The 26,552-nt window shown below is 41.4% G+C and overlaps 1 protein-coding gene across 3 annotated transcripts; it reads right to left on the bottom strand.

Annotated features, from left to right (window-relative positions):
- Nucleotides 1-947: 947 nt before the first annotated feature.
- trdn (triadin) lies at nucleotides 948-14,018 on the bottom strand. Of its 3 annotated transcripts, none has more exons than XM_078290034.1 (5): nucleotides 13,885-14,018; nucleotides 9,062-9,263; nucleotides 7,466-7,507; nucleotides 2,424-2,585; nucleotides 948-1,151 (listed from the first exon to the last, which is right to left on the bottom strand). In XM_078290034.1, the coding sequence occupies exons 2-5, from the start codon at nucleotides 9,249-9,251 to the stop codon at nucleotides 1,129-1,131; spliced, it is 417 nt and encodes a 138-aa protein (XP_078146160.1). In that variant the 5' UTR covers nucleotides 9,252-9,263; nucleotides 13,885-14,018; the 3' UTR covers nucleotides 948-1,128. The 3 variants fall into 3 exon arrangements, with proteins under 3 accessions (XP_078146160.1, XP_078146159.1, XP_078146161.1); XM_078290033.1 differs by having other exon boundaries at nucleotides 13,649-14,017; XM_078290035.1 differs by having other exon boundaries at nucleotides 2,454-2,585; nucleotides 13,649-14,017.
- Nucleotides 14,019-26,552: the final 12,534 nt, after the last annotated feature.

Here is a 26,552-nt window from a genome sequence, read left to right as displayed (position 1 = left end):
GAGTCACTCCTTATCTCCTCCATGTCTGCCCCCTCCTCACACAGGTGTTCTCCCAGCCCGGTGGATTGTTACTGTCGTCTCGTAACTCAGTTGATGCTGACTGTGGGGGCTCCTTAGTCATTGGTCATCTCCAACTCACACCACCTGCAGTGGAGATTAATAGATAGATAGAGAAAGAAAGAGATGGAGAGAGGGGGAAGAGAAGTGGAAGGTGACTTGTTCCCCTTCAAGTGAGTAATGTGTTATTTTATTGAGTAATGAGGTCCACATTGGCTACCACTGTGTGTAAGCTCTCTATGCCACGAAAGGCCCTCATGAGTGGATGGGGGTACTTGAATATTATGTGGGTCAAATCATGCATGTGTGTGTGTGTGTGTGTGTGTGTGTGAGAGAGAGAGAGAGAGAGAGTGTTTGTGTGTTTGTATGATTGGTGGGTCAAGTGGGGTGTGGAAATTCTGTTTAATACATGCACAGCCCTTCAGTTAGTACAATCTATGCAAACTGTTATATTGTAGCATGCAGTATGCGAAAAATTATACATAGCTTTGTCTGAAAACTGCATACACATTTTGAATAGTACTTTCCCTAAGTTCTGTGTATTGTAGTATGCAGCTTGTGAGAAATATAAAGATGCTACAATTCAGACAGTTTCGACATGCTGCATTCTGACCATGTTGAAGCCCAAACGTGCTGACATGTGCTGTCACATTGTTGCTTTACAAGATTGACACTATTGGGGCCATTTTTTACTCTATTATTATTTTAGTATGCTGCATCTATTGTTAGTATTTTTTCCAGAATCTACTCAATCAAATCCAGAAAACACAATAATATCCTGCCATTAAACCCTTTTCAATGTTTTCACTCAGATTGTAATAATGGCCCAGTTACACACAGAACAGAAACAGAGGCTAAGGATTCATATTGGCAGTTTTTATTTGTCAAAATCCAGTGACAGACAGACAGAAAGAAACAGCGCTGAGATTTACATCCTCCCCCTTCTTTCTCTCTCCACAGCTTCTCTTCCACTTTTGTCAGACAGACACCTTCCTCCTCCTCCTCTTCTCTACACCTCTCTCCAACTCTTCCTCCATGTACTTTCTTATTTTCTCTCTTCTCTCCTCCTTTTCAGAGCTCCTCAGAGTGGAAGGCTGAAAGACAGAAGAGAAAATGATGCTTTTCATACCAGAGAAACACTGTAGTTCATCAATCCTTTGCTTTCACAGCTCCCATCTTGTGCCATTTTGTGGCAGCAATTTTGAGTTCCTCCAAAAAACCCTTATTGTTCTAATTTCCCACAATGACATGGCTCTTTATTTGTAGGAAAAAAGGAACTGCTTGGCCCGCATTTCCATTCCTAGCACTTCTTAATTATTAGACTATCTGCTTTGTTGATGCTTAGTTGAATATTCCAAGGTTACAGGAATGCTTTTTGCTCATTCTTCTGTCTTGGTGCTGTTATTTTGGCCTTTCACTCTGTATGTTGTATACTGGCTGCTTGTTATATTCATGATACATGAACTTTGACTTATATATCTTACTGCTACACTCACTGTATTCTAAGTTACACAGCAGCATCTGCTAAGTGCCTTGGAAGTATGGTAAAGTTCAAGTTTTGGTCATAGTTAATTGACAACATTTTCAATGGATGATTGGTTCTGACTGAGAAAAGGGGGTGTTTTTTTTCCGTTTCTTTTTACTAATATATTCCTTCAATTCAACAGGCAAGGACTGCATTTCAGAATTTGTGCTAACAAGAGGGGTGTCAACCAACTTGACTGCTTATTTTGATCTTTTTGCTTGAATTTTGATTACTTGACTTGACCATCATCATCATCAACATCATCATCACCACCACCATCTTCATCATCATCATCACACAGTGAATGTTAATGGTGAAATAAGGGTTTGCCATGGTATGAAGGTTCAGTGTGTTAGCACAACATAGTCAAAATTGGGATAGAAGAAGAAGATGGTGAAGGAGAGTTTAATCCTCACAATCATCCTCTTTATCGTCGTTGTCAACATCATCATCATCATCATCATCATCATCATCATCATCATAATCATCATCATCAAACTCACAGCCAGCACCATCATCATCCACACCATCTTCATCATAACTCTGTTAGTCAGTGAATATGATTTCGTTCTTGCATGTGAAGTCTTCATCATTATCGTTATTATTATCCTCATTGTCCGCATTATCATGATGATCATTGGCAGTGAAAAACGATGTCTAATTTTCAGCACATACATGAGTAGAGTTTGGGACAACACACATATTGATTTACTTTTAGCATCGTTACAGTAATGCAAATGTTGTCCCCAAACTAGAACAAGAGATCTTTTGAAAATGACTTCACCTTCATCATCGCCACCCTCATTATTATGTTAATTAGTATGAGGTGATGTTTTCTTACATGTGAAGGTTTCAGTTAGCTGGTGAATACCTTCCTCCTCCTCATCAGGAGCTACCAAACCGGCCGCAAACGTCCACAACAGCTCCAACCAATCGGTGCTCTCCTGGGCTGTGACCTCACCGGGGGCTGCAGCAGGGCTTGACTTTATTGGGCGAACACCACCTGAGGAAGTTATGGGATAGGCTGGATGAGAAGCAGGGAGGGGGAGGTGAAGTCGCTCTCTTTGTGTTCCTGTCTCTGTCTGTCAGTCACTGAAACTCTGTGTTTTCTTGTGGTTTGATTGCAGATCCTTGTGTGTAATGATCAGTACAGCATATACTGTATATGCAGTATCTATTTTATATTAGAGTGGAGTTGAATAGAATAGAATAGAATCAAGAACAATAGTGTTGAGTACGATACAGTCAAGTGGAATAGAATAGAATAGAATAGCATAGAATATAATAGCATAGAATAGAATAGAACAGAATAGAATAGAATAGAACAGAATCAAGAACAATAGTGTATAGCACAATACAGTTGAGCAGAATAGAATAGAATAGAATAGAATAGAATAGAATCAAGAACCTATAGTGTAGAGCATAATACAGTCAAGTGGAAGAATACAATAGAATAGAATGGAATAAAGTAGAATAGAATAGAATAGAACAAAATAGAAGAGAATAGAATCAAGAACAATAGGGTAGAGCACAGTCAACCAGAATAGAATAGAATAGAATAGAATAGAATAGACAACAACAGAGTACAGCGCAATACACTGGAGTGGAACAGAACAGAACAGAATAAAGTAGAGCAAAGCAAAGTAGAGAAGGTTATAGTGGAGTATTTAGGGCTTATAATATTTGCAAGGCCAGATTATTATGTACTATTTTGAATCCCACTAATAAGGGAATGCAAATAGGCACAAGTGAAAACAAACACTGTTAGCATTCTGACACAATGCTGTGGCTCGTCACATGTTTAAGTCTCAGCTCGGTCACAGGGTTCTTAGCATGGAGCCAGAGACAGCAAACCTATTGGTTTGATTATAGGGGATACATAGGATATGTTTGAGTATTTAGAAGGTTCTGCTTGCCTCTAGCCCTCATAGCCCTCTTAGCGATGGCAGGAGGAGGGGGGAGACCTGACGGGAGGAGAGAGACACATGAACATCGCATTAACAGACACCGCATTATACAGGATGGAGAGAGAGAGAGGGTGAGAGAGAAGCAACAAGAGGAGAGAGAGAGAGACAAGGACAAACAGAAAAGAAGAGAGAGGCAACCAAAGGGAAAAAAGAGACACATAAAGGGAGAAAAAAGGCAGAGAGAGACAAAGCCATAGACCAATGATAAGTAGTTGCACCTTTTCAATCATTCACAGTCACATACAGCATTTATTACAATGTGGAACCACTTTGCATGACTATAATGCGATTAACAAGTTGAAAAATCATCACACACACACACACACACAGCAGACACTTTTCATCACACAGCACATGTTAGGACTTATCTCTACTCGACATGATGCAGCAGACATGCTGGATGAAGAGGACAGAGCAACAAACAGCTGGATGTAGCGATAACACAGCAGCACCCGCTTTCAAGCAGCATTTCACCGTTTCGGGTATGAAAACAGCATTTAAATCCTCATAGAAGTATCTAAAATGTCAGCCACTGACATTGCCTGTCCCAGTAATCATTAGAGATGTCACTAACTTTTTGGTTTCCTTCCAGTAGTGTGAAAATGGTACTCGGCTGTTTACATTTAAGCCTGAATGTAGGTGGTGAATACACACTGCAGGGGACAGGTGATGTCAGGGTTCAATGGTTAACGAAGTCATAGCAGGTAAACATGCTGGAAAATGTCAATTTTGTGCCGAATGATACACAGGAGGCATTTTGAGCGCTGCAGCTAGAGGCAAATATGCCGCAAAGCAAGGATGGTGCTCCTGCTTTTTATTACACTACATTTTAAATCACATTAATTACAGAGTACAGATTTTGTGGCTCTCCATAAGCAACAGGAACTGGGCGATAGTAAACTGACAAATTGTGGAGCCATTTTCAGTGAACAGCCAGTCAGCAAAGAAAAGAAAAGTAACCTGGCTTTACTTTCTTTGTGCACCTTATTTTGCAATTTCCAAATTTTCCAAGCTCTGTCCTCTCGTCCTTTTAGAATTGCATGGGAAAGATCACATCTAACATTTTTACTTTTACTTAAGTAGATTTTTAGACCAGTACTTTTACTTATACTTCAGTAAAATATCAGTAACAACACTTCTACTTGAGTATAGTACTTTTCTACATTGACCCCACCATGCTATTCACAGTGGTTTTGTCCCAGCTGTTAATCTCAGTGAATCTCAAACAATTTTTTTTTCATTTGCTTCAAAATCTGCCTGTTTATCACAACCTCTCGGCCTTCCTTGATGCATTATATAGGCAGTAAATACAGCAGCAGCAGTGTGTGACTGGCTGCTGATGGGCAGTGCTGCCCACACTGCAGCCAACTCTGCTGCATCAACACATAAGATAATAAGGTAACCATGGTCAACATCAATGCATGTTTCTCAGGTCACAGAAAATGCTCCCAGCGACTGTTTTCTCAGATTGCTTGCAGTGTTAAAGCACAGTAAGAATCAGGTGAAACTGGAATACATGGTTTAGTTTTCATGAAATAGCTAAACAAAATTCAGGATAATATAATTATGATGATGATGTGCAGATGTATGTGCGTCTCAGAGAGACATAATTAACAAATTCTTAGTTACACTGTGTGTGTATTATGATAATTGAGGCCTCTAAATTCCTAAAAGCATTGTTTGTTTATGCTTTCTGGATGGAAATTACTCTATTTTCTCTTTATTTGAATTTTCCTCTTTGTGTGTCTGCCTGTTTGTGGCCCAGTGTGAAGGAGTTTTATAATAGATCCTCATAAACAACTGATTAATGCACTGACATTTATTTGATTGGCACTCCAGACAGTGTCACCGACACCAGGAATAGAATGGTAGCATTTTCTCTCTCTCTCTCTCTCTCTCTCTCTCTCTCTCTCTCTCTCTTAGCTATTCATTCCATGTCAATCTTCTTCTCTCTTTCTTTCAATCTATTCTCTCTGTCTCAGTCCAACTTTCATGTTTTCATCCCCTGTCTGTTTTTTTCTCTCCTTTTCTCTACCTCTTTGTCTTTGTCTGTTTCTTGGGTTTAGTGTAGTTTTGGTGGCACATCAGAACGATAAAACACAAAGAAGAGAGATGAAAAAATACAAATTGTGCAGCTGGGATAACGAAACCCCAAGGGGCTCCACAAAACATCTCAAAAGAAAAAAAAAATAGCTGGCAAAGAGTTGGATAAGACATACTAAATGATACCAAACCTCAACAAACAACAAAGCTTTCTTTTTCTTTTTCTTTCTTTCTTTCTTTCTTTCTTTCTTTTTTAGTGTCCCAAACGGACACATTCCAAGCCTAATATACCACTTAAAATAAGAATTTGTTCCATAATGATAATAATAATATTTGTTAATATGAACAACTCTCCAATAACCAGAGACCAGAAAACTCTGACTAGACTCATCACTTCTGAACCAGAAAATGAACTCTTATCCTCCCAAAACACCCTGGATGCTCTGCCGGTCACATTTTCCACTTCTCTAAATCTAAATTGAGCAGTTTTCCCTTTAAAGAGTGTCGAAATACAATAAGAATATCCCTATTTGTGCTTCTGCCTCTGTCCCTCTCGGGGAAAGAAAGAACGAGGGGTGATAAGGTGACTGATTAAGCTCTCACTGCAGACAGTACCTATGATTTTCTTATTTCTCTCTTATTTTCCTGTCTTCCTCTCGACTGCCTCTGTCTCTCTCCTCCACTCTCTCTCTCTGTCTAGCTCTCTCTCGCTTTCTCTCTCTGTCCCTGTATCTCTGTCCCTTCCCTCTCTTTCTATCTGTCTGTCTGTCTGTCTCTCCCTCCCCCCACCTCTCTCTCTCTCTCTCTCTCTCTCTCTCTCTCCCTGTCTCTCTGGACTTTTTGCATCAGGGAGAATTGCATTTCATCTTTATTGTCCCAAAATGTCTCCTTGCTGTTTCATTTACACACACTGGCCTTTATTGAAATGTCATGGTGGGAGAAAAGCCTTGTGATTAAAAATGCAGCACAGCATTTCGTCATTGTCAGCTTGCAAATATTCGCCTCAGAAAACAGAGGATAACTACATTTTACAGAAGACAGTTGCTTTTCGATGCGCATTTCCTTAGCCCAGGAATATCCTTAGCCCTATATAGGCAAAGATCTGCGATTATATTGATAACCGTGCAGTGTGAAACAGGGGCCATAGAAGATATCAACCTCATTCAGAGATTCTGTATCCTATTTTCTATATTTCAGTTTTCTTAGTCACATCAACTTTAACATATTTGTCTGTCTCTGCTGTCAACAGTAAGTAAAATTGGCCATCAAATTATTAACTTTGTAATGCCAATAGCCATAAAGAGAGACTGGTATCATTACTAGTGAGATATCTTTACCCCACAAGTACCTGGATGGCTATTTTTATGGATCATGCAGTCACTTATATATAGAGGTCTAATACAGGGTCCAGAGAAAATCAAAGCCACTGGGCAACTAACCGGAGAGACACACTGGAAGTTCCACATTTGGTAATGCCAACACTCATATTGTGTTGTCAAGTACATAAGTGTTGGGGTTGAGATTGTAGCTGAGAGGCTTGATAAATATAGGCTCTGTTTGGGACTGATGTTAGTACACAGGCATGGGCCAGACCTGTCCAAGATTACACTCTAGGCCTAGTGTATGAACATGGTTTCAAATATCAGCATCACTTGAGGAATGATTGATTTAACAATCAAGGTGCCTTACAGAAGGAAAGATGGCTTATAGGTCAAATACTTGCCTCATGTTTTTAAATACTGGATACATATATTGGATAGGGATTATCTTGATTTTCCCAGATCTGGCACAGGCAAAGCAGCAGCGCAAGCAGGCAGTGCAGTCAGTGCAGAAAACTGTTAGGTGTTTTTGTTGTTGTTGTTGTTGTTTTTACCAGGAGATAAACACACGGGGTCGTCACAGTATGACGTGTACTCTTTGGATGGGATGGCGTCGGGATGAAAACGAGGTGATGGGCAGCGTGAGGGTGAAGGAGTGGGGTGAAGGAGAAGAGGATGGGTGGTGGAGGGATGGGAGTGAGAGAAGGAGGGAGGAAAGGAGTTAGAGATGAGTGTGTGGATGTGTGAAGTTCGCCTATCCTCTCACTGTAGGATAGACCAAATTTAAGGTGATTTATGGTGGTGGTGGTGGTGGTGGGTGTGAACAGGAGTAGATAAAAGGAACTAGAATTGATAGAAAGGTCGTTACCATTCAAATCAACATGAAATACTGGAATACAGCAGCTTTGTGGCAAATAATCTCTTTGATCGATTTCCAGTTGTGTGGCCAGAAGATTGCAGTTTCACCTTTGTGCATCAGGTATTTATTTAGTTCACTATGGTGCATGCTAATGCTTTAGGATCATGTTTATGAATGTTTATGTATGCATGTTTATTGGATAATCAAAGCTAGATTAGCATCATATCAAAAGAATTAGCATTATGCACCGTAGCACACTAAATGCTTCAAATCGTGACGTTAAACTACAACCTACCATCTTGTCACACAACAGTAAGCCATTCAATGTTTGATAATGTTGCCATTGAAATTAACATTGGTTTGGTACATGAGATTGAGAAAGCTGATGTTTCCAGATCAGATGTAAATTTCACTGAGCAATCCAGTGGCAGCTGTGTTGAACATCCAAACCTTCTGAGTCTCACTGCACACACGTGAAACAATGCTAATTTCCACAGCAACATACTTAATAATAACATACTTAATATTCTATGCATATTCTATTAAATGCACTATAAGTTTACCATTACACACCAGGAAGTGCCCTTTCTATCCATTCTCATTCTATGAGTGGAAAGTACATTTGTGTCTATGGATGTGGGATTGAAGTTAAAGTGAACAGGAGTGGATCGACCTCAGTGCATATGTACACAGCTGCAGTACTACACTGGTACATAAGCCTTCAGCTGGAGGACTAATGTTAGAGGCTAGGTGAAAATGTAACTGTTTGAGGAAATGCATGGTCTCCACTCTTAAAAAGGGAGTTTCATTTTCAGTACATCTGTCTGTCTAGTAAGGGACAACACACCCAGTGTTACTTTAAACACAACAAATGTTAAAGCAAGAAAAATGTTGACACAACATATGCTGCTATTAACATGTGTTGAAAAGCGACATGAGACGGGGTGTGTTCCTTAACTTGACACATGGATGTGTTGAAAACGACGGCCTTTGTAAGAGCACGCCCACTTTTGAAGTCTGCTTCAAAAATGTCTGGCAGGGTGTCGAAAAATGCTTAGATGACGGATGTCTGAATGAAATGTGAAAAATGGGTAACACTTGATTTGAAGTGTTGTTCATAAGGTATTATGAGGCATCACAAACACATTATAATCACATTATGAGAGAATTATAATCATTGTAGAATGAGTAAAATAATGAACCTGCTTTATTTAATAACATGACTTACATTTCAAAAAATAATCTATAACAAAATGACAATAAAAACATTGATTCTACGATTGTTTGTTACCTGCTAGAGTCTTATAGTCGAGCAGATCAAAGAGAACGATGGCCACCCCCGACCATGTGATGACCAGAGCCACAACCAGCAGCCAGGCCATCGGCGAACTAAAGGTCAGTATGATGTCATCCAATAGAGTCCTCTGATTGGGCCGTGGAGATGGAGGGACCGCCTCCCCGCCGCTGGTCTGACTGCTCATTGGTAGAGAGAGCTATGAAGCAGAGGGGGAGAGAAGATGGGGAGAAAGAGAGGGAGGAGGGAGAAGAAAGAACAGGTAGGAGGAGGAAGGTGGAGAGAGAAGGAGGAGGAGGAGAGGAGAATAGAGAGAAACATAATGTGAAAAGAGGGGAAGATGGGAAGGAAAGCAAGAAAGAGAGAGAGAGAAAGACATTTGGAGGAAGAGTGTAGAAGACTCAATATTTGGTTGACATCACTCTGAGGACAATTTTATACTTTCAAAATAAAATGAAATTATACAAGACTGTACGGAAAACAAAATTGCAAGGCTAGATAAAGGTTTCATCATGAAAATTTTAAAAACAGAATTTCTTGAAACCAGTAAAATTATCACAAAATAACTTGAAGCAAGTTAAGCAAGCAAGTTTTAGTAAGTGTTGATAAAATCACTTGGTAAGCATTTTTTTAGCAGCGTGCTTGCAGTTTTTGGAATATGTGTGATAAGATGTACATGGTATCAGCTTTGTTTTTTGGCAACATGCCCTTATAATTTTGACTTCAACATTTTCTAGGACCTAATGTTCAAACATCGAATAATATGTGTTTTTTTGCTGGAACAGAAAGTTGCTGACGTCACCATTCAATCTGTACAAAAATCTACCAGAGAAATTAGTTGGCCATGCAATTTGTTCCTGCTTTAGAAAAGTATGATCAACAAGAAAATCTGGGGTGCAATTTTTCTGTTGAGTTTCAGTGCAATGTTTTGCAGCAACAGGTTTCCCAGGTCTAGTGGTAGACTTCAGTACCATGTGGGACATGTGGAAACACTTGGAACCAGCCTTTAAAAAAAAAAATCTCTATGCCAAAAATCCAAACTACAACAAACAAACAAACAAACAAGAAACCCCTCCTGGGACTGTGGTGGGGGCGAGAAGTCTGCTTGCTTGAGCTTCACTTTGCCTTAAGGCCTTTGGCACCACATATAAGTACGATACAGTGTTACATTGCACGGTGCTGTAAGTGTGTGTGGAGCACGATACTGACAACTGCACTCCCACCATTACACCATCAATGGATCACGTTTAGTCAAAGCGATGAGTGAGCGTAAACACATGCACTTCAGTGTGTTGGGGAATCCTGCTGCATACTTGTGTCTATTAGTGTTTTTGTGTGTTGTGCATCATAATGTGATTATGTCACTGAATATGTGAGGACCCCGAAACTGGCAGGGGTGTCCAAGAACGGGGCTGCACAGTTGTCGAGTTGGAAAGAGAAGAGAGGAGAAGAGAGGAATGGGGGAGAGGGGGGTCCAGAGAGAGAGAGAGAGAGGAGAGGAGAGGAGATGAAAGCAAGTGAGAGAGAGAAGGAGAGAGAGATTACACAAGGAGATGAGAGGAGATTAAATTCCGGCTCACTTTAAAAAGTCAATTCTACAAGATAAATTACTTCTCTCAATATCTAACATGATTATGTGCCTGTGTTAGGTTGTTTTTGTGCATTATGTGGCATGCTGTCACGGATGATTGAAATTATTTGTTTTTTCTTCTATTTCTCTGCCTGTTGTTCCCACAATTTTGCTCTAAATTAAAAGTGATAGTTATGCTGTCGCAGAGATTTGATTTAAAATAGGACTAACTGTTTTGTAAGGAGTACACCCTTCTCAAAGTTATTAATGATGCCCTAATGTATGCAGATGTAGATAACTGCTCTATGCTGGTGCTGCTTGGTCTTAGTGCAGCATTTGACACCGCTGATCATGACATTCTATTGACTTCATATTTTTAGCGAGAAGTTTGGTTGTGGTCCCATTGACTTGCATGTAGTTGGGCCGGGTTTGGAGTCTTTTTGGAGCCAGCCCCTAGTGGATGGTAGAGGAATTGCCACCTGCCACCACTTCTGTATTGGCTTCAAAATTCACCCGTGGTTTTGGCCGCTTGAGTGTACCTCAAGGCTCAATTCTAGGCCAAATGTTATTTTCAATATATATGCTACCACTTGGCAACCATATCCGCTGACATGGCATTGTCTTCTACTGCTACGCTGATGATACTGAACTGTATCTGTGAGTAAAATCGATTAAGTAATTACAACCCTGTTTAGCTGACGGTGAGGACTGGATATCTTTGAACTTTCTGCAGTTAAACTTGGACAAAACTCAGGTTCTTGTTATTGGCCCTGAATGCATTTCAAACTCAGCAGTCTGTTGGTCCTTCAACAGATAATGTCCAGGCTGTATCTAAGCATTGAGGCATCGCTTTTGGTCCAAGTTTAAACCTTGAGCAATTGTCCAAAAAGCCAGTTCGGTCTCTGACTAAGGAAAATGCTCCAGCAAGGTTTTTGACCAGAACAAAAAGAAAGAGCCACATTACACCTGTTTGCATTGCTTGCCTGTCAGTTTTAGAATTGATTTCAATGATTTTATCTATCTATCTATCTATCTATCTATCTATCTATCTATCTATCTATGTTTTGATTCCGTAGCTGGTCTCAGGCTGACCTTTCTGTGTTGCAATATAACAAACTTCACAATCGATCCAACATGACTCTGCTCACATGTCCTTATGCGTGCATGTGTGTGTGTGTGTGTGATTTAAGAAAGCTGGCCATTGATCTAGCAGAGCCATGACAACAAGTGGCCTGTGTGTCATTTCAGCAGTGGAGCTGTGAGTGCCTGTGTGCTTATGTGTGTGCATGTGTGTTTATGTGTCTGTGTGTATGTGTGTGTGTGTGTGTGTGTGTGTGTGTGTGTGTGTGTGTGTATTTGATATAAAAAGCTGACCATTGATCCAGCGAAGCCCTGACAACAGCTGGTCAGGCCAACACATTGATCCACAGCAGGTAAAACGGTCACAATGTTACAATGACAGAAGGTTGGAACAGAGAGTAAATGCTCTACAGCCATTAAAATAGAAAAACAAGCAGTGACTGCCAGCTTGGCTAAGCAGGAACAACAACGGGATTCACAGTTGCCCTTCACTCCAATATTCCCATCCAAACCATGTAATTTTAGTTCTCATATATAGCCCATGTCTTATCGCTTCTGTCACAGTGTGAATCACAACCTCTGCCTGAAGCCATTTTTCCTTTATATGTGTGTGTGTCTGTCCTACATTCAGAAACAGATGACCTAACCCACCTGTTGTCACCATCAAGCGCTATGGGTGCCGACACAAGGACACCAACTGCTGCCGCTACTTCCTCCACAGCAAAGGAGCACACAGAATTAGAATGATGTGGGTGCAGACTACTAATAGTCATTTGAGGGGGAACGGAAGAGGACAGTGACTCTCTTGACAACATTAAACGCATCTCCCCTTGTCAGGGGTACACCAACTTTCTGCCAAATATGCATGCTAATGCTTAAGCATACTGTTGTATATTTGATGGATGGTACGAGATCAGGCGGCATCAATTTAAAAGCACACAGGGGTGAAAATACTACTTTTCCTGTATTCTATTAACTATTAGGTGTATATATAAATGGGGAAAACAATGATTTACCTGCCAATCATTTCCCCTGGTTAGATTTCAGCAAATTACCTGATGGCATTTTAACTTACGAGCATAAAAAAATGTTTTAAAAATTACAAAGTTTAAGACCTGCTTAAATTTTATGCTCCTGTGTCCAGTTCGAGGCTGTAAAAGATAAATCAAGTGCATCCTAGATATTTGTGATCATAATGAAATGTTTTGCCTGTATAATATTGTGTTTTTTATGTATTTATTTGTTTAATTGGCAGGGAAGTTTAATCAAATCCTCCCACATGCACAAAAATACAGATGCTTCAGTCTAGCCACCTTTCTCAAAACGAGTTTTGTATCTGTGGCCAAGATTCATGTGTCCTACATAGATTTACAACTGCTGCACAGCCAGCATCTGTGAGTGGGCGTGTCTACAACGGGACCAATTAACCAGCCAAAACATGGATGTCATCTATAAACAAAAGGTTCATATAAAGGCTAATCCAAGTTTTATAACACGGTAATTATGTGCTTTGGGTTTGAGTTACACATCATCAGAAGCCAAGAGGGGAAATAATGGAATATTATTAGGAGCTCATAGCTCATATAGGAGCTCACATGTACTATAGATTATAGCACAAATGCTCATTATCATAGTTAATAATAAAAATCCACCACCACTTAACCACCACAGTTGTCCCAGCCAAAGTTTTAAGATCACTGTATTAATTTGTGACACAAACAACCTATAACATACTGTAAGACTTTCTTTTCCACACCTTATAAATTTGTGTTGTATATCGTTATTTGCAGTTCAATCTTGGTAAATATCTTAGTTAAATGATAATAATAAAATAGTAGGTGTGTAGCACAGCAGTCAGGAACATTCAGAAACATTTCATTGTCCCCATAACAGATCAATAAAGTTCTATAGAGTGAAATGGATTTTTACAATACCTTGGACTTTGAGTTTGCTGAATTTTCAGTTATAACCTTTAGTCCCTCAAAGGCTCTGGAAATGCAATGTTACCATAGAAACAAGCATGTAACTCCCGTGTTAAATCCCTTTTGGCCCTGGCTGATTGTGAGAAAACAGGATGGAGGCAATACTCAAATCCAGCAGCCAAAAGACACGTCAGTTGTGTTAAGCTGGATCACACCGGGTCTAAAAATAAAATGAAACCTTTCCCCACAGAAGAAAATGAAAGGAACTCCAGTGAACAATTCTGTGGTTTCTATTCTTTTTGTAGATTTTGAAGTTCTTCTTATAAGTTTCAGTTTGTTTCCAAGAAAAATCTCCAGTCAAAGTTTCAGAGGCTTCATAGTTCCCAGGAAGTTGAATGCGAGAGAGAGAGAGAGAGAGAGAGAGAGAGAGAGAGAGAGAGAGAGAGAGAACCCATTCAGAGTCACCCTGCCCCCTCTGGGCGTCCAAAATAGAGAGGAAAAGAGAGGAAGGGAGAGGGAGGGACATTAGAGGAGGAGGGAGGGGATGAAGAAGGAGTGGAGAGGGGGGGAGAAAGAATGAGGGATGGAGAGAACAAGGAAGTAAAGGTGTAAAAGTCTCTCTCCCTGTATGTCGGGCAGCGCAGACCTTAGACTAACAGAACTTGTCGGGTGTTAGAGTTATCAATCATGCTATAATGATGGAGACAGCCAGTACATCAGCACTTCCCCTTGCTGATAAGCCTGCTGCTCCATCTGTGGCCTCGCCTACGCTGTCCTGTTGGAACTGTCCTGAAATTGGTTTTTAGAGACGTGAATTATTATGAATTTTCGAGAGGAAATTACCCTTTTTGTTGAAATCGTGTCCAACAGTTTCAGAGCGCTGCACCCTTGTTGAGGAGAGTCAGGCGGTTCACGCTGCCACTTCTGCTGCTAAAATAGGTCGATAATACAAATTGTTCAGCAGTTATAGCGGGGAAGGTGGGTAAAATTCCTCATATTTAAGAAAAATTCCTTGAAAAACTTTTCATATATTGAAGCTGTATCCAACAATTCCACCTTGTCACTGTTTTGTTGAACAGCATTTTACGTAATACTGTAATAGAATTAACTTAAACTAAGGGTTGAGGCCAGTATGTTTTAACAAGACTTGCTCAAAAGATGAGAGGCAGAATTTATTCAGTTTGTATCCCAGACTGAAACAAATTGAAAAACAAAAACAAAACAAAAAAAAACATCATCTATATCTGCCAGCCATTCTTTCAGTGGAAAAGTATTTCTTCTTCCTGCCTTGCCAAACAGAGGTCAAAGTAAACAGTAAATAAGTTACAAGTTATACGTTCTAAGACCCGATGTGACTTTTAAAGCCCTGTCAGAGCCTGTTTTTGAGGCCCAGTTTAAACGGGGTGTGTATCTATGCGAGTGAGCTGTGGGACGGAGTAACCTGACCCCCAGCTTTGCCCTGGGAGCCTGCGCAGCAGAGGCTATAATTAGCGATACAGACAGCAGCTGGTGTGTTAGTGCTGGGCTGGACTGCTTTATATGTAGGGCGCACAGAGCGGGGGGTGAGGGGTGGGGGACACAACACACGCACACATGCACACACACATACACACACACACATATACGTATATGTGCCCTTACAAACAAAAGGGTACTCACAAGCATGGACACATAGTACACACACACACTCAAAAACTTGGAAGCACATAAACATACTGAAAAACACACACAGACACGCAAACAGACACATAGACACACACACACACACACACACAGTTCCTATCTTCTGTGAGGCCATGTGCACAAGAAACAGTACTCATCCCAGCTCTCTGTCTATATATCCCATGATGCAAAGAAAGCATTAAAACTACACTGCTGTCATGAATCTGCTCCCTGATAAACACCACAAGGCACTGAGCTGCTATTTGGATGTTAGTATTTAAATTAGACACTGCTGAAAACCAGTATCGCCCCTTTAGATGGACAGGCATGCAGAGAGAGACAAACTAACAGACAAAGATGGATAGACAGGCAGATTTCTTCACTCACTGACAGGTTGTCTAACAGTCTGACTTGCTGAATAACTTGCCGGCCGACAGACTGATTGACTGTTTGACAGACAAAATGAAAAAAACGCCTCTTGTGTTAGTCAATCAAACAGCGGTTTTAGTTGACGGTATTTTTTATTTATTTATCCGTCCTTTCATTTAGATTTTTCAGATAGTGGTTTCATATAAGACACACACACACAGACACTTGCACACACACAACACACACGCACATGCACACACGCACACACACACACACACGCACACACGCAAGGGAGAGGTTCTGATGAAACCGACCAACCAAAGTAGTTCTGATGAAACTAACAGCAATCAGCAGGAACAACCCCTCGTGCCTGCACTACACTACAGTGTGTGTGTGTGTGTGTGTGTGTGTGTGTTTGACAGAGATATACATGGATAGATCCTAAATAATTCCTCCTCCCATCTGTAACTCAAAATATTGAAGAGATCAGAGGCAGAAACATCCATTATTATTATTATAAGTTTTATAAGACTTGACCGTGCTGAGCAATACACAGTACTACACACTATATTACACAACACTACACTAAAATATACATTCAAAAGTGCAGGAATTGGGACAATGCACTAAAGCCAGTGTTTTTGTGTTACTCATCTACATTGTAATATGGATTTTACATTGAAAAATGATTGTGAGGGAGAAGAACAGACCTTTTGATTATTTGTCTTCATTGCCTCCACAAGTGTGTATCTTAACTGAAAGTACACTCCCAGTCAAAAGTTTGGACACACGCATTTGTCTTTATTTTAACTATTTTCCACATTTTAGAATAACAGTAAAGACATCAAAACTATGAAATAACACAAATGGAATTATGCAGTGGCCAAAAAAAGTGTTAAACAAATCAAAAATATCTTATATTTTAAGCCTTTAGATCAAAATGGCTTTAAGATAATGAAAAACATAGTACATTCAATCAGGTGTGTCAAACCTTTGACTAGTGTAGTTTCAGAGAGAACAATTCTTGCTCTTTTTTTACTCCGAATCATGCAAGGTTAGACAAAGAGCTTATATTTAGTCTTCCTGTGTGCCGCCAGGACGCAGGACCGGCTCCGCTCCACAAGCAGCTGCAGAGGTTCAGCACCCCGGACAGCGACAGCAGCCACACACGGCTCCCCAGGAAAACAGGGCAGGGCCTTACAATTGCACACACCTGTGGGCCCGGGGACACAGCTGCAGCTCGTCAGCAATCACCCGGGTGGCCTACAAAAGGAACGGGGAAGGCAGTCCAAGGTGAGCTGCTGCACAGCTAGCACCGCTTTATATCGCCTGCTTGTTCTGTCTTCCCACACTATGATGCCCAAGACCGCCAGGATGACTGTGCCGCCTACCTGTCGTCATCTACGCACCTTCACTGTGGTTTGGCCGCCTTACCTGCCCCCGCTCCCTGGATCCCCTGGCTTCCTACTCACTTCTCCACGCTCAGCCAGCCTGATTAAGCTCTTCTGTGTTCCTTATTCACCAATAAAGCACCTCTGCGAGGGTTTTTGTGTCCTTGTGTGGGTTTTACCCCGCCGGCACTAAAACTTAAAACCTTAAAACCAACTATATTTTGGTGTTTCTACTGCAGTGTTTCTTAACCCAGACCTCAAGTACCCACCTGTACCTGCTGGGGAGCCACACACATCTGGATTATTGTGAATTATCACTGTACGTCTACTGGAGATAGCTGAGGAAATATGCAGTGATCTGGATTGTAGCTATCCAGTTGAGGCTAGCGGCCACAGTGCAGGGGATTCATAGCAACAACAGCAATGGTGGAAAGCAGTAAAGCAAGAAAGTACAGCAAAACTAAACATGCTGCAGACGAGGCCTGTTAAAAAACACGGGTGAACATCAGCGTTGCTTTTCCACGCTGTCAGCATGTGAAGGAGATGAAAAGAAGCGGCGCAGCGCTGGCTTCTATACCGCTAGACAGGTAGGATGTTAGCCGGTTTGCTTTCTACATAGCAAGCTAGCGGTGCCAGACTGTCCCACAGAGTTTGTCAGACCGCTCATCAAGATGAGTGACAAGTGTTTGGGGCGTGAACTTGCCCAACTGAGGCGGACGAGGTCAGGACTTTCAGTACACTTGGCTGCCTCAAGGCAAAAAGTTCCCTGTAGTAGCTTTCAATTACAAATTCATTTTGGGCCCTTGGGGGTCAGGGGCCACGGGGCCCGTGGGCCGCATGTCCTGTTAGTAATCCTGCCATGCGGCTGCAGCCTCCTCTTGGAGTGTTGATGACTGTAGGCCTTTTACCAGCAGAGGACAGTGAGGACAGAGGGTGTGTGATTAAAACAGAACTGAAGAACACAACACTCGTCTCTCTCTCTCTCCCTAGCACTCTGTGTTTCTCTCTCAGTCTCTCTCTATCTCTCTCTCTCTCTCTCTCTCTCTCTCTCTATATATATATATATATATATATATATATATCTCACACCCACACACTCTCTTTTCCTTGTCCTCTCTCTCTTTCTCTATCTTTCTCTCTTCTGCACTCCTCCCTGTCTCCCTCTTCACTGAACCCCTCTCTCTCATCCTTACTTTCTCTCTCTATCTCATCTGTTTCTCTCCCTCTCTCTCCCTCCCACCCTCACCGCTCCTCCCTTTCTCTTGTCTTGTCTTTCCCCCTCCTTCTCCTCCTTTGTCTCCCATTTTTTCTTCCCTTTTCTCTCTCTCACCCATTCTTGTTCCACTACTCGCCTCCCCTCTCTCCCCCTCCCTCTCTTTCTGTCTCTCCACCTCCTGTCTCCATGTATCTCTCAATCCCCCTCTGTCAATCTTCATCTCTCTTGTTGCCCCCCCTCCTTCCTTCCCTTTCTAGCTTCTCTCGATCTCTCTCTCCCTCGCCGTCTTCATTTATCTCCCTCCCCAAACACACACACACACACACACACACACGCACACACACACACACACACACACACACACGCACACATACGCACACACACACATACACACAAACTCTTCTTATTAAATTAGTAATAATGTCACCATGCTCCCTCCCAGGCCAGTGTTATTGACTTCATTATGCAAATGTAAACCAGCCCACAGCTATACTACTGATGGGATAACACACACACACACACACACACACACACACACACACACACACACAAACAGAAGCATCCATGCAGAAGCATTCAGATACACACACACACACACACGCACATACAGTACATACACCAAGCATGCTGGCCAGGAAAAATGACTTGCTGTTTCATATAATTATGTCAGCCACTTCCAGTGGAGCTGATGTGTGTATTAGCATGGAATCCACTAAAGCCAATGAGCCTATTGCTTGTCTTGAAGTGATAATTAGCCAGAATGGAATAGAATAGAATATGAATATTAGTGTAATGTCAAGAGACTATTAAAAGTAATTATACTGTTTCACAGTAAAAACAACACGCAAACTAGTTCTTCCATTCTTTGCCATGTTCTCCCCTACTGTGCCGCAAAATTTGATGACTATATCTGTGTCTGTCACATGCTTGTCACATCCAAGTGATTTTTAAAAAGCAGAGATGGAAAATGATCATTGATTTTTTTACAGTAAGAAGAAGCAGACAGTAAACAGTGTATAGAGACAGGAAAGGTGAGAAAGAGAGGGAAGGGTGACATGCAACCCAGCTAGGAAACACAAGGGTACACACTCACTGTCCTAGATACTGCAAATTAACATATATAATTGTATATAAGATATACAAAAATGTTGTTAGCTCTACAATGTGAAACAAAGTTCATGGAATACAACAACCACACTCATAGATTCCCATCCAAGAAACATATTTTCAGGTTGTCGGTTACCCAAATCTAAACATCTACTTTAAATTTGTGTTGGCCTTTCATGATGTTATCCACATTGGCTTTTACAGACACATTTGGCTGTGTAAGAATCAACAACAGGCTTAAAAGGAGACGACAGGAGTGCTGGTCAGTTCAGGTGTACCTGACAAGTACCTGGATGGCCCGCGTGTGTCTGGAGTAATTTTTGACTTTGTGGCTGGGCCAGGAAGTGAAAAGCCTCTCATCTTGACTCTAATCTACCGTGTGTGTGGTTCTTTCTGTCATACTGGCACTCTATCAGAGTAGCCAAACCACCCTGCATGTTGATACAAGCTCACAGACCTGGAAACCTGATGGTAATTATACAGGACACACACACACACACTCACACTCACACACACACTCACACAAACGCAGTATTGGCAGAGGCAGGCCAGACAGATGGAGGCGAGGCAGAGAGGAGGGAGGTAGTGAAAATTAAAGTCACACCGTCAGGAATAACAATTAGAGCTCAGGGAGTAACACTTAGACAGTTACATAGACTGACTGAATATTAACCAGGGGAAATAACTGCAACATCAACTGTGAAGCCAGCTTGAGTTATCCTTGAAATTATATATGTCACGTTTTGCTGAATTTGATTATTCTATTCTATTCTATTCTATTCTATTCTAGTCTAGTCTAATGCAGTAATAACTAGAAGGGCACTCGGAGAGCACAGACCTCCGCCAAGGTTCGTGCTGTTATTGCTTGGCCCATGCTACACCATTCCACGAAGTTTCATGAAAATCGGGCCAGTAGTTTTTCCGTAATCCTGCTAACAGACAAACAAACAGACAAACAAACGGCACCGAAAACATAACCTCCTTGGCGGAGGTAATAATGATAACTTTATTTATATAGCACTTTTCAAAACAAAGTTCCAAAGTGCTTTACAGAGACAAGGAAGTAAAACAGAGGTAATAAAATCAGGCAAGAGCACAGGAAAGAGAAATAAAAAAAGACAGAAAAACAATTCAACCAAAGCCGATAAATGTCAGTAAAAATCAAAACAATAGAACAATGCTGAATGAAAGCAGAGCCAAAATAAGAGCAATAAAAACCACAACAGGATATTGAAGTAAAATGAAGTAAAACAATTGTAAAAAAGGTTTTTCTATAAAAGAAGATTTAGGTCTTCTATTCTATTCTATTCTATTCTATTCTATTCTATTCTATTCTAAACTGACTGACTGACTGACTGACTGACTGACTGACTGACTGAATGACTGACTGACTGACTGAATGACTGACAGACTGAGTTACTGTTTGTCTGACTGACTGCCTAACTGGCTGACTGACTGACTGACTGACTGACTGACTGATTGACTGACTGACTGAGTTACTGTTTGTCTGACTGACTGACTGACTGACTGACTGACTGACTAACTGGCTGACTGACTGACTGACTGACTGACTGACTGATTGACTGACTGACTGAGTTACTGTTTGTCTGACTGACTGACTGACTGACTGACTGATTGACTGACTGACTGAGTTACTGTTTGTCTGACTGACTGACTGACTGACTAACTGGCTGACTGAGTGACTGATTGACTGACTGACTGAGTTACTGTTTGTCTGACTGACTGACTGACTGACTAACTGGCTGACTGAGTGACTGATTGACTGACTGACTGAGTTACTGTTTGTCTGACTGAATGACTGACTGACTGACTGACTGACTGACTGACTGACTAACTGACTGACTGACTGACTGATTGACTGACTGACTAACTAACTGGCTGACTGACTGACTGACTGACTAACTGACTGACTGACTGACTGACTGACTGACTAACTGGCTGACTGAGTGACTGATTGACTGACTGACTGAGTTACTGTTTGTCTGACTGAATGACTGACTGACTAACTAACTGGCTGACTGACTGGCTGACTGACAGACTGAGTTACTGTTTGTCTGACTGACTAACTGACTGACTGACTGATTGACTGATTGACTGACTGACTGAGTTACTGTTTGTCTGACTGAATGACTGACTGACTAACTAACTGGCTGACTGACTGGCTGACTGACAGACTGAGTTACTGTTTGTCTGACTGACTAACTGACTGACTGACTGATTGACTGACTGACTAACTAACTGGCTGACTGACTGACTGACTGACTGACTGACTGGCTGGCTGACTGACTGAATGACTGACAGACTGAGTTACTGTTTGTCTGACTGACTGCCTAACTGGCTGACTGACTGACTGACTGACTGACTGACTGACTGATTGACTGACTGACTGAGTTACTGTTTGTCTGACTGACTGACTGACTGATTGACTGACTGACTGACTAACTGGCTGACTGACTGGCTGACTGACTGACTGACTGACTGACTGACTGGCTGGCTGACTGACTGACTGACTTACTGTTTGTCTGACCGACTGACTGACTAACTGACTGACAGACTGAGTTACTGTTTGTCTGACTGACTGACTAACTGACTGACTGACTGACTGACTGGCTGACTGACTGACTGGCTGGCTGACAGACCGAGTTACTGTTTGTCTGACTGACTGACTGACTGACTGACTGACTGACTGACTGACTGACTGGCTGACTGACTGGCTGGCTGACTGACTGACTTACTGTTTGTCTGACCGACTGACTGACTAACTGACTGACAGACTGAGTTACTGTTTGTCTGACTGACTGACTAACTGACTGACTGACTGACTGACTGATAGACTAACTGACTTATTTGCTGACTTATTTACTGACTGCCTCAGTACAGTAAATGATGTAAAAGCAGCCAGACAGACAGAGGGTGTTTCTGGTTAAGACTGGCTGGTCAGACGGCATTAGAAATGTAGAGCTGTGCACCAGACACTCATGCATTTTTAACCGATCAATGTCCTTCTCTTTTCATCTCTTCTCTCCTTTTCTCTCTGTTCATCTCTCTCTCTGCCTTTCATTCTCTTTGCTCTATGCTTGGTCACCCTGTTGTACTGTTCCTCCCTCTATTTATCTCTTCTTCCTCTCTATCTCTGTCCCTTTTCCCTCTTGCGCTGCTGCACACTTTATTCATTCTTCTTCTTTCTCTCATCCCGCTCTATCTGTTATTTTCCCTCAGTCCAATCTCTCCCCACTCTATCTTTCTCATCTCATTCTGTATTCCTCTCTCTCTCTGTTCTGCTCTCTTTCTGCATCTCTCTCTTCCTTGCTCCGATCACTTCTCTCCCTTACTCTCTGTCGCCTTTTCTCTCTGTGTGTCTCTCTCTTCACGCTCCCTGTCTGATCTCCTTCATTACATCATTAAAGGCTGGGGTTGTAAATGCTCTGTCCCATTTGACTAAGTTTGGAAATACTCTGTCCCAGTTTACTCCGTCTTAATTAGAATAAGCACATAGCCCGTCTGAGCCTCGCAGCACTTTGCAGCACAGACCCCAGAGTTGCCGCATACACACACACACACACACATGTAATGTCTAGTTCCATGATGACACATCCACTATTTAAAAAAAACTGAAACCTGCTCTTACAACATACAAAATTAAAACACATGCACGTACGCTTGTATAAACACAGCACATACACAAGTGTGCATGTACAAGCAAAAACACACAAACGTATGCAGATATAAGGCAGGACAAAGACACAAGCGCACACACACATGCACTAGTACACACACGTACGCATGCGAGCGCACACACACATTGAACTCTAATAAAGGATAAATTAGCCTGTGATTCATGGAATTAAATAGTAAATCCATTTTGGGGTGATTTAGTAGTTACATAGCAGTTACACAGGAACTCACAGGTGAAGGTTTCTTTATTACCTCCGCCAAGGAGGTTATGTTTTCGGTGCCGTTTGTTTGTCTGTTTGTTTGTCTGTTAGCAGGATTACGGAAAAACTACTGGCCCGATTTTCATGAAACTTCGTGGAAGGGTGTAGCATGGGCCAAGGAAGAACCCATTAAATTTTGGAGCGGATCCGGATCCGACTCACGAACAAGCAATAATAGCACGAACCTTGGCGGAGGCCTGCGCTCTCCGAGTGCCCTTCTAGTTTCAAAAGATTTTCTTGTGTTATTTCTGCCTTGTGGAGATAGATAGCAGTCATGAAAGGGTTAGAGCGAAAAGGCCATCCTACCCTATTAAGAAATTATTAAGAATGAATGTTTCATCATCAGAATAATACAGTTTTGTTGCTGCAGAACTGACTGTATTGAAAAGAAATTGACCCAAGGCCTAGATTCAATACTAGGACTTAAGGCTTATTGTGATATACATTTTACATTTAGACTAGGCTCTGTATAGAGAGGCAAATGCATTCATCTTTATAAAGCATTGAATTGTATTGAGCTCCTGTGAGCTACTGTTGGTTGCAATATCCAGAGCTAATAGCACTCATAGTTCTGCCTCCAGGCAGACACACATGAATCCATGCATGCACTCTCATACACACACACCTCACACACACACATGCACACATACACACACACACACACACACACACACACACACACACACACACACACACATAGATTCATAACTGTAGAAGAACACACACTCAAGTGAATACACACACAGGTTTGCACACACACAGTACACACTTGAGGCCAGCCTATTGAGAAGGAGAAACGCTTCCTCAGACAGGGAGCACAAATAAAACCCAAATTAGTGTGTGATTCATGGCACAAATGTCTATTTCCACACAACGGAGATGGAGAAAAAAATGTAAAAACCCTCCCAGGCTGTCTTTGTTTTCTGCATGGTAGCCCACTAGAAGCATGTACCCATGCTTTATCGAATACTTGCTCTGGACCCAAATTTTGGTTGTGATAAGATTAAAACGGGTCCATAAAGGACACTTCTAATTTTGTTTGATGCTGCTGGCTGTGTTGTCTTGCAATGGTACTTTCATGTCCTTGCAATGCAAGGTAAATTGAATAAAATGCTGAAGGCTAGTAGGTTAGTGGACTAAATTCTGTTAATCTGCATTTTACAAAGTCAAATAAAAAACAAAACAAAACATGGATTCCTGGAAAAATGGAAAATTACTGTTAGCCGGTCACTGTTAGGTAGTCTAGTGCAGTGTTTTTACCCTAATTTAGTTCACATTAGAGCCACAGACCCCTATTTGATGAGATTTTTTCTCTCGCACCCAAGTCTGAGAACATTTTTATTGTTCGATATGATTTTGTCCAGAATTCCATGACTATCTGTATTGTAGGTAGAGAGATAACAGTGAAACTATGATCAAAATAGTCATTCTTCTACATTCTCTAATTGTGTTAACTTCATGTAAATGAAATAATGGGGAAGTTTAACAATTCATCAATTTGCTGGGGACCCCCTAGAACCCCCTCAGGGACCCCTGGTGGTCCCCGGACCCCACTGAGAACCACTGGTCTAGTGTAACCAGGGTTGGTGGTGACAGATAACATAGTGGGATTACAGTAATGTGGTTACAATTGAACAGTTGTAACAATTATAGGGGATAAAAGTTACACTATAGATACTTTGAAAAAAAGGGTGACTGTTGTATTCCGGAAAGCAAATTTTACTGTGAGAATAATGTCATTTTATGCAGCTTGAAACAGGTTAGCTATGGTGGTAGATTAAAAATGATGTCCAAATAACAGTCTTTAAATTGACAGATAATCAGATTACAACATTAAAATGGAGTAATTCAATAGATTCTTACTGATTACAGTTTTAAGCATGGGAATGTATGATGAGCCACATTTTATAGGTGTTTTTTTTCCCCAGCCCTGAATACATACAGGTGTGCTTTTTCTCATGGGTTATTTGTATTTAAAGCGATTTACGATAACAGTGAATTACCGTCGTGAAATCCTGTAAGAAATTATCCTGTTCCTAACTAGAGTATATTACCAATCAGTCTGGCAGGCTGTTCTGTTGTAAACGGCTACTTAGAGTCAGGAATGAGTGAGGAATGATGTTTTTCTGTTTGGAACGCCCACTCGTTGAATCAACCAATCACAGGGATCGATCAACTGTGTCACTACAATCAGTTGTTCTCAAATTATTTAACAACCAATTAGTCATAAAGGCCAGGTTTTGAGCAGGATAATATTGGGTGAAGCGATAGCGCAGATCCATCCCTGCTGGTGTACACTATCTGTTGGGACTGTATTTTCTGTGCTGCACACAAAAGGAGTATTCAGTCCTTTAGGTATTGTAGCGATCAGAACTACATGTTCCCAAGAGTACAATAGTCTATTTCAAACAGGACATTCATTATATTGTCACCCTTACTGTTTTCCCTGCTGTTGTATGAAAACCTTGTAACTCCAGTGAATGTGGATGTCATGTTTTGTCCTTCAATTGAAGGCTGATGTGGCCCTTTACGGGTTAAGCATGTTTCACACACTAGAGCTGATGTTTAAAGTCCCATTGTGTAATTTCAAAAATGCATGGGTGTCGTACTGAAAAACAAGAATGTTCCCCTGACAAGTTTTGTTTTTGATGTTACAAGGGTTTCATGTGGCCTTGGTGCTGTAAAAATGTTCCATGGACGAGACGGAAAAGGCCTCTGTGAAATAGACATCTCACTTAGTGTGAATATAGCTCTGAATAGAAAAAGTGAATAGAATCTTTAGGCAGCACAGAATCGTATTCAACCCCAAACGGCGCATAAGGACGAGGAATAACTGTTTCTGGTGTATTCTTACGTGGTGAGTTGTGTTGAATGTGGAATCCATTTCACATCTCCACTGGTTCCGATTGCACTTCAATATTAGCCGTAACACCACTTACTGAGCGGAATTATATTTCTTGTCTGACAACATTTGGCTTTTGAAATCCATTCCCAGCTCCTTCATCTTACTGACGCTGAGCTGCAAATGGTCCTCACACAGTGAAGCTCTCCACCAGGCTCCTGTACGGAGCCTCCTCACCCTCACGAATGCATCCCACAATTGAAGAGCCATCAAACTACTGCAAAAATGTGAGAGCTGCTGCAACAGGTGGCCACAAACACAATAGCGTCTTATTATCCACTGCTGTATCTTGTATTATGTAACTGCTTATTGA

The sequence above is a fragment of the Centroberyx gerrardi genome, chromosome 18 (assembly GCF_048128805.1).
Source record: "Centroberyx gerrardi isolate f3 chromosome 18, fCenGer3.hap1.cur.20231027, whole genome shotgun sequence".
Taxonomy (NCBI): Eukaryota; Metazoa; Chordata; class Actinopteri; order Beryciformes; family Berycidae; genus Centroberyx; species Centroberyx gerrardi.
The sequence above is the reverse complement of the archived record's forward strand: the minus strand, read 5'-3'. Positions and strand labels throughout refer to the sequence as shown.

Excerpts from the sequence above, each read along its gene's own strand:
- trdn (XM_078290034.1), bottom strand. The coding sequence starts at position 9,251 with ATGAGCAGTCAGACCAGCGGCGGGGAGGCGGTCCCTCCATCTCCACGG. Across the intron at positions 2,586-7,465 it reads CCCCGTGTGTTTATCTCCTG|GTGGTGTTCGCCCAATAAAG; the intron begins GTAAAAACAACA and ends TAACTTCCTCAG. Across the intron at positions 1,152-2,423 it reads GCTAACTGAAACCTTCACAT|CCTTCCACTCTGAGGAGCTC; the intron begins GTAAGAAAACAT and ends TCTGTCTTTCAG.